Genomic DNA, 8,957 nt, shown 5'->3' on the forward strand with positions numbered 1-8,957 from the left:
CAGAGGACAGTTTGATGACAGCGGAGGTGATTTACATCGCTAAACGAAGCTAACTGTCACCAACAGTAATGTTAAATGCTGTTAGTTTGTGCAGCTTATGTTACCTAACTTAGCCCTGGGGCTAGCAGCAGCCAAAACCGGCAATAAAACCACCTCAGTACTTTATTCCCTGTCGTCAAACTGTCCTCCTTAGCTAAATCCAGCTAATGGATCCACTACAGCTGCTGGATTGGGGGGACGTAACACACCATCCATCCACTTACCCAACTTCCTACATTGAATACTAATGTGGGTTGGGAAGGTTACTTTAAAATGTAATCCGATACAATTACTCAGTAATTCAGTAACCTAATCCAAGTATCACAATATAACTTGGTTACTTTAAATATCCAAATAAAGAGAAAAAAAACATAAATCCGATGACTTTTACGTATTCTATAAGACAACAGAACAGTCCTGCCTGTGTAACTGACCTATAATAGAAACGTTTTTAATTGTTTCTTCTGTCCTGAATCGTCCTGAAGGTCAGAGACCTCAACATAAAGATTGTGGATCTGAGGGGAAAGTTCAAGAGACCCCGTCTGAAGAAAGTGCGTATGTCCGCAGACGCCATGCTGAAGGCTCTGCTGGGTTCCAAGCACACGGTCAACATGGACCTGAGAGCCAACCTGAAGCAGGTTAAGAAGGAGGTGAAAGAGGAGGTGAGTTGATGCCTGGTTCAGTCTCAAACTGCGACTTGTTTTCCCTAATGTCGGGATCGGACTGCGCAAAATTAAGAAGGTCACTGCGTCAGATTCTGGGATTAGAGAGTCACAAATTCTTGGCGTGAACCTGCCCAAGAGACACGACAGATTACATGTTTCTCTCCGACCAATCATCGCTCTACAACTATCACAACGCGTGTGATGTTGCCAGGTAGGAGGTGCTAAGGAAAGACTTCCAGGAACGACAGTATTGGTAAACGTTTGGAACACATGCTAATATTTTTCTCTGGACTTTGTGAGGCGTCCCAGATGTGGCGTTGGTTGTCATCCATTATAACAGTACATGGAACAAAAGAATCAAATGTTGCGCCTGATACCCATTGTCGGGCAATAATCGGGCTGATATCGTGTAGTCTGAACCCGACAAAAGAAGTTGTTGTAGGTCGTTTTTGGGTCGTACAAACTCACAAGTAAATAAACTGTTCATTTTACGGATTTATCTGGTTTATTTCACTTTAGTTTGGCCATCATATGGTAACACCAAGCTTGGAACCCATTAGCTATCGTCTGACAACGATTTAGCTTCTGGGGGCAACTGCCAATGTTTTGGGGTATCCGGTGTAGCCAGCGGGTATCTGGGTAACTGATATCCGGACCAAGACCTCCTCGTTTTAGCGCAGGTCATTGTTTACAATTCAATTAGCAACTGGATGCTGTCCAGATGACATTTTGGTTAATCTCTATAAATAGATATCTGCATATGAATGTAGATACATTTAAAAAAAAAAAGGTCATAAAAAGCTAAATTTCTTGTAGCTCTCTCAAACGTGATCGATACTACTCGGACTCAAAGCGAAAACCAGAACATTTCCAATATGAAGCATCGGCAATGATATTAGCAATTACATCAAGTACAGTCAAAACCCATAGAAATTATCTATATCTGTTCAACCAATTAAATGATCTGTGTCCGTATCCACGGGAATAACTGGAAGATGTTGATTTAAGCCTGAAATTGATATGGGTTGACCAGAAGTTGTTGTATTTATTAGAAAACTATTTATTATTGCCTCAGAATTGAGAATTTTTTGAAGAAAACTATGTACAGAACAACTTTTGAAGTACAGGATACTCTTTAAAGTGAGTACTTGTTCAACCCAAACAGAAACCTTGGCCAACAAAACCTATGAAAATAAGATCCAATTTTTGATAAAATGGTAATAGTCCAACAATTTCATAACTACTGGCTAGATTACCATAAATAACGCATCATAATATTTAATGGATGAAATGAAATATGTTATAAATATGTTTATACACTGGTAAACTAAATTAAACATTATCTGTGTTCACAGGACAAGCAGCTGCGCGATGTGGGCGACTGGCGTAAGAACATCGAAGACAAGTCTGATAGGAAGAAGATGTTCGATGGTTAAATGTGATCTGTCGTCGATCGTTTTCAGGACAGAATTCAGGTTTAATGTCTTTGTAACTGAAGAGTTTTATTCCAAAAATACTACATATCCACTGTAAAACCTACCTTATTGAACAGAAGAGTTGGGAGGTTATATTGATCAACAAGCGAGCGTTTTTAAGCTTTATTGGTGGGGGTAAAGTAGGTGATGAATGGCCTTAATCGTTTAAAAGTGATGATAGCTGATTGCGTAGAATTATACTCGTACATTATCCTTCTGTGATGTGTGGAAAAGGCGGAGTTCGGGTAGTTTTTGGATATATTACATTGGAATAAAACTCTTCAGTTGAATCTAAGCTGCCTTCTGCTTTCTGCCTGTATTGACACTGTACTGTGATGTATTTGTACTGTACGTACTGATGTCAGTTAGGGTTAGTAACTAAAATACTGCCGTACCTGCAATGTACCGTCATAAAAACCTACACAGCTACAGCTGCACTTGTATAATCACCTTCATTTACTCTGTGTGTTGCTTATATGATACTATTTTTATTTATTTATTGCTTTTACTTCAAAAGAGATATGTCTTACAACATATCTCTTCTGCAATAAAAATAATAATAAAACTAGCATCATATATACTTACAGCTGAAGAAATACACTTTTATTTCATTGTTTAACATCTTTTGTAATATAAAATGAGCGAATAATGCCTACTAGAGTTCTGTTAATTAACTCATCCACATGCAGACAAATCATCGAGTCATCGTTAGGCCATTTTGTTCCATAAAGCTTCGGGCTAGCGCAGATTTAGTTCATTTTCAAATGTAATTAATGAATTGTTAATAAATCTGTCTCATTCTAACTCTATGCTAATTGTCTGCGTCCATCCATGCTTGTCACATGTTCAATGTCCGGTGGAAAGGCGGCAAGAAACGAGTTTAGCCAATGCGTTAGCCTGGCAAGCTAACGGTTAGTAAAGCAAATAAGCAACTGTCACATTGCCAGCAAGAAACACTCCTCTGTTGCAGAAGTATTTAGTTCAGCCGACTGTCTGTACTAAACAACATCATGTTATCTTTTCTAAGCTGTTCAAACAGGAATGTGATGTATTTTTCTCGTCTTGTTGCTGTCACATTAAATACAAAAAGCTTCACGTTTACCTGGTTCATGTTGAATTTGTAAACTCTTTGCTCAAGTTCATTTTCAAAATACTGTAAATTTAGATCTTGAATTAAAGACCTTTTGGGAGTGTTGGCAGCTTACCGAGTATTTGAGGACAGAAGCAGAAGATTTTACAGTACGGTGTACGTTAGCACGTTAGCATTATGCTAAAAGTGAGAACATGAGAACTTGTAGCAGCGGGCTTATATAAGGTGAAAAACACATTGAGAAAGAAAGAAAATATTAACTTTTCTCTCATCCTGCACAACTTTAACCATAACTGCTCCATAATTAACGCTACAAGCTAACATTTACTTTAAGCTAATGTCTTGCTAACGAAACTTTTTTATGATGAATATTTAAAAGTCTTATAAAAATTGACAAATTCTCAGGTTACAGAATATAAATCAATAATGATTTAGGATTTTCTGAAAGGTTTACTTCAAAATAACCCTCCTAGTTCACAGTTCAGTTGACCGTTAGCTAACGTTATTGGTAATTGTTAGTATGGACAACAGACAAGCTACCTAAAGACTTTATTTTTTGTGCTGGGTCACTTGGTAACGTTACAGTTTAAACTCAATATTTTATGTTTTACAGCTCGTAAGAATCGTATGTTGTCCATTTGACGAACAGACTGTGCTCAGATTTAAATAATTAAGTTAATTTTTGTAGCCTTTTTATTTTAATATTTTTTCCAGCTGGAGCAGATAAGGTGAGTTTATTACTTTTATTATTTGTGGATCTTAAAGTCACATTTCTCTCACAATAATTACTTAACTTTCTCTTTTTTTTCTTACTGCAGATTATTGAATGTGAGCTGTTCTTTGCTGCAGAGGTAGGTTCATTCTGCTGTCAGATAAACCCTCTCTTCCCTGCCGGCATCGAACCATAAATCTTGTGGTTTTACAGCCAGTAACAATAATACAAGCAAAACAATTTTACAAAGTTATTTAAGTGGACAGGGGCGGGGGGAGGTTTCAGTTTCAGCTGCTCCTTTGGTCTCTGCAGTTGTTTCCAATTCCATAACAGGAATTTTGTTGAGCTGTCACAGGATAAAACAGTGATTACCCATCTGTGGTATGTAGCAGTATATTAAATATTAAACTATTGATTATGTAGGCTCTCTGTTTCCAGCCTGTGAGTAACAGTGATTTATTTCCGCTGAGATCATGAATAGTGATGTCTGAAGAATATGAAACAGGATTGTCAGACATTCAGTGTAGAGGCTTGTGTTTTGTGGCCCCTCTTTTACAGCAGTCCCATAATAGTCCCATAATAATCCCATAATAATCCCGATCACGTCACCCTCTGATCTGCACTGACAGTTAAAAATGACGTGGTTTTATGGGTACACCTGGTGGTGAAATATTGTTGGTGACATTGTTTACATGGTTGGAAATGAGAAAGTCAGTCTATATATTGACATCATACTAAATGCTAAATGCATAACAATCATGGTTTTTGCATTAATGTGAATAATCTATAGCCTATTTAATAGTTTTTTACACAAATGTTAAAACTTTTTTGCAAATAAAATGGATGAAAAACAAGGTAAAACCTCTTTCCTGCAAGTCATTATAAGTTTGAACATTTTTATGAACTAGTGCTTTTTATTTTACGGGATGCTTATATTGTTAAAATGCACAATAGTAGTAGGATGGAACCACCTTAATTGACTTCCTTATAATTTTTTGAATGAATAAAAAAAAAAAAAAAAAAAAAACAGAAATCAGAGAGCTATTTGCCTCCGCATATTTACGTATATCAGTTAGGGAGGAACTTATCACCCTGGTGGCTAAGTCAGCGAGCTGTACGAGCTAACTAACGGCATCTAACATTACTGTTGCTGGCAGTTAGCTACTTTTAGCAACAAGTCCATCTGGAAACTCTTTAAATCACCTTGGCAGTCAAACTGGCCTCCGTTTGTGTTCACTAGGAGGCTGCTGAGCCCCGTTCCGTTACATAACCGCAACTATATTAGCAGTTAGCGAAGTTGAGGCAGAGCAGTCGGAGGACGTCAGAGGGAAAACCAGACAATGTTCTCTCCGTAAAATATGATCCAGTTTCACCCAAATAATCAGTGGGCTAACTAATGAATCTTCACTGTGTGTCGCTTAAAGTTGAAGATTGATTAACGGGTCAATTTCAAGATATTTTTGGTTAAAGTCAGTTAGTTCATGCTGACGTAAGCATGCATGACATTTTGTTTTACAGAAAGACAAAATGATTTTGATATAAAAATACAAATAAATTTAGTTTTTGTACATTTTTTCGCATTCATTGTTAAATAGGAAAAACATATAACTGAGGATGTGATCTTAAAGGGTTAAAAACTGGACTTTAATTAGTTTTATTTTTACTAGAAACATCTGGGGGGATCCACTTTGGGTACTCCTACTCCTACTCGGGACCAAGACTTCAACAGCCTCAACAATGTCTTGTGTTTGGCATCTCATTCCCCAGAGTTACTGCAGGTTATATTTGACCTCTGCTAACGGCTGTATCATATCCTCAGATAACAGCTGCTTCTTCACTTAAGACACCAGCCAGAATTAGAAATGAGTCAACGAAGTAAGAGCTGCCACAACAGTTTGTATTTTACATTTTTCAATGTTCGCAGCGCTAACCTGTCGAAAAAAAGCTCCTCACGTTAGCATCTCCTTAACCTGCTAAATGTTCTCCTTTCAGGCAGGAGGTGAGCTGCTCAGAGCCCTGAACATAAACTGTCTTCAGGACTTACAGGTAAGAAACAAAATCAGAAGACAGAAGAACTACAAAAAACGAACTGAAAGTGTGTTTGTTTACCTCTCCAATCAGAAAGTAATGTAAAATAAGCCAACGAGTGGTGGAAGATGTGAGATTCTCAAAGAGGTTTTTACTGTATTTGAGCAATCAGCCTGCTAATATCCAACTAAAACATTGTGATGGTCAATGATTGATAGCTTGTCACAGATGCATCAGTGTCGGGATATATGGTATGAAAAGGATAATGCTTGGCCAGGTGTCCATTATCAGGACAATGTGGAGGCCAGAACCGTCCATTATTTCCTGATAATAGACACCTCGCCGGGGATTATCCGTTTCTACCACGGTCACAGTTTTTTTTAAAGCCATAACTCAGTTTTCCTGACATCCTCCCTAATGCAGGTAAGAGATACTATAGTATATCTACTTATTTTTCAGTCGGGAATCCTCTCCGATACACATTAATCAGGGAATTTATTTTCCTAGGATGGCAAAGGCATGAAATACTTGTCTAATTTTAATGAGTGGATGGAGTTAAGTGACAATCTGCAAGTACTTCTGGCACATTATGGATGAACTAAATATAAAACTCTTACAGTTATCCTTTGATAATAATGCCTTGCTGTGGCTGTGGGCATAAATTAAGGAATATACCAACTTCTCCAGGCACCACTACACCATTTAATTTGACCAAAGGGATCCCGAAGTACGAGCAGGGTTGGATCAAGGTCTTGTGAGGCCCCTGGGTACAAGTCTTTGCCCCAATTTAGCTCCATAATCCTCAAACCTTGGGTACGAATGTGGCCCTTACAAGGTATCGTCCAGTCATCAGAAGGTTGTTGGTTTGACCCCCAGTTCCTTCAGATTATTTAGGCAGGTGTGTGTTCACTGAACGAAGGCTGTTAATCAGCTGCTGTCTCGTCACATCTTTTAGCACCTATAAATAAAACATCACGTCGCAGCAGGCGCAGGTGTTAAAGCGCCACATCGCAGTTATTGGATGACACTTTTAATTACACTTAAATGTGGGACGCACTCTGTAACAGAGCCTGTGTCACAAAGTGTTGGACCGCTGACACTTTATTACATCTATTACAGTATTTTTCATCTGGAAATGGAGCTTCAAGTTTGTGATTTAGGTGTAAGGTTTGGTATTTGTGCAAATATATATATATTGTATACATTTGTTATGCTAACGTTAGTTAGCAACTAGGGAGTTGACAACTTTTCTAACAGAGCCAAACATCAAGCAACCACACATAGACATAGCGAGCCAGTTACTGGTCCAAATATATGATGGAGGTTTTTACCTCCATAAAAAGTGAGGTTATCTTATATTCAGGGTTTTTAAACCAAAGATGGCGCCAATTATCTGTAATATCTTGACTGAAGCGCGCCGCCCGTCGCAGTTAACCGACAGGTTACGATGAAATGACTCTCACGCAGCCGAGAAAGATGGCGTCACAGAATGTAATGTTAGAAGATGGCAAGCCCAAAAAGACGCGAACGGTACAAACTTACATATTAGTCTACTTGCCAGAAAGATGAACCTGGAAATGTTGAGTAACCCAAAGTTTTATGTTAGAAATGTAAAGTTTGGGTCCCCAGTTGTTGGACCATTAGCATAATTAGCATTAATTAGCATACTCACCTGTATAGGACAGTATTTCAGCTCCTGCTTGACTGATTTGGACAATATTGGAGTGATTTTGGGGGTTTTGCAGATGCTGAATTAACAATGCAAAATTTAAACTGGACGTACATTTCAACTCCTGTTGGGCCAATTTTGAGTCTTTTTTTAGATCATTTATATGCTTATTATTATATTATGACATTTCTTCAGTTCTGCTGTTACTGCAAATAAACAAACATCAGAAATGGATTTTGCATCCCCAATAACGTCCAAAACCACTCTAATGCCATAATGTCCAAATGGGCTAATTATGCTAATTGCCCAACATATGCAAGTTACTATCTGGCAGTTTCTCTATACTGGGGACCCAAACATTAAATTTTTTAAAGTAAAAAAGTCACATAATGTTGCTTAGTAATCCAGTATATCCTCCCTTTCTAGTCCCGCTGCAGCTCGCTGGCACTGACCTTACGAAGGCTCAACCTGAAGCAGGAGAAGAAGAAGGTTAAAGGAGGTGAGTCTCCTCCGGTGAAGGTGGAAACTGACACTGGACACATGGCACGAGACTCCAATAGCACCTGCCGAGTGAATTTTCTAGTCCAACCTTAGTTTGTCCGCCTAGAGAGGTGTTAAGAGGACGCTGGTGTCACAGCTCGTATACTTCGATCCATAGATTAGATTTTCTCGTAGTTATTTGATGTGTAAAAGATGGAAATTGTGCCGTAAATCAGTGGATTTCAAGCTGGGTTGCGGACTGTAAGGGGTCCCCAGCATATGTTTTGGGGGGTATTTGGAACAACAATGAAAGATATAGGGTGGATTGTAACTCATAGAGATCATAGTTTATTCCTTAAGACAAAATCCTCTCAAACTGGGAGTCTGTGGGTCCAAAGTGCTTCTATTCTATAGTATGAAAGAGTTTGGGAAGTGACATGATTACATTGGGGAACAAGTCCCAGCAATCAAACAGATCTGAATCAGTGATTGTTGTAGAAGTGATTGTGTTCAACTGCAGGTCCTCAAACGGCAACTAGATGCTGCCCCACTCTCCAAAACATGTGACTTAACTTCACCAGTAAATGTGATATTACCAGTGCACAAACACTGAGGATGGATTTAACAGTGAAGGAGGAGACATCTTGTGTCCAAGCAGCATATTTAATAGATTATTGAATTTAAAGTAGATGAAGAAAGAAGTTATATACTTTATTAATCCCCTATTGGGGAAATTCTTCTTTTCACATGAGCAGTTTCTTGGGGTTAGGATGCCCTGCTCAAGGGCACCTCGGCAGTG

At 38.5% G+C, this 8,957-nt stretch overlaps 1 protein-coding gene across 1 annotated transcript in view; it reads left to right on the forward strand.

Annotated features, from left to right (window-relative positions):
• LOC118330975 (troponin I, fast skeletal muscle-like) overlaps positions 1-3,280 on the forward strand; it is a 3,931-nt gene extending 651 nt beyond the window's left edge. Inside the window, 2 exon segments of the mRNA XM_035665731.1 lie at positions 483-701; positions 2,060-3,280. Of these exon segments, the coding sequence (XP_035521624.1) occupies positions 483-701; positions 2,060-2,140 (300 nt within the window). The 3' untranslated portion in view covers positions 2,141-3,280.
• Positions 3,281-8,957: the final 5,677 nt, after the last annotated feature.

The sequence above is a fragment of the Morone saxatilis genome, unplaced genomic scaffold, assembly GCF_004916995.1.
Source record: "Morone saxatilis isolate NCDOM2014 unplaced genomic scaffold, NCSU_SB_2.0 Contig2, whole genome shotgun sequence".
Taxonomy (NCBI): domain Eukaryota; kingdom Metazoa; phylum Chordata; class Actinopteri; family Moronidae; genus Morone; species Morone saxatilis.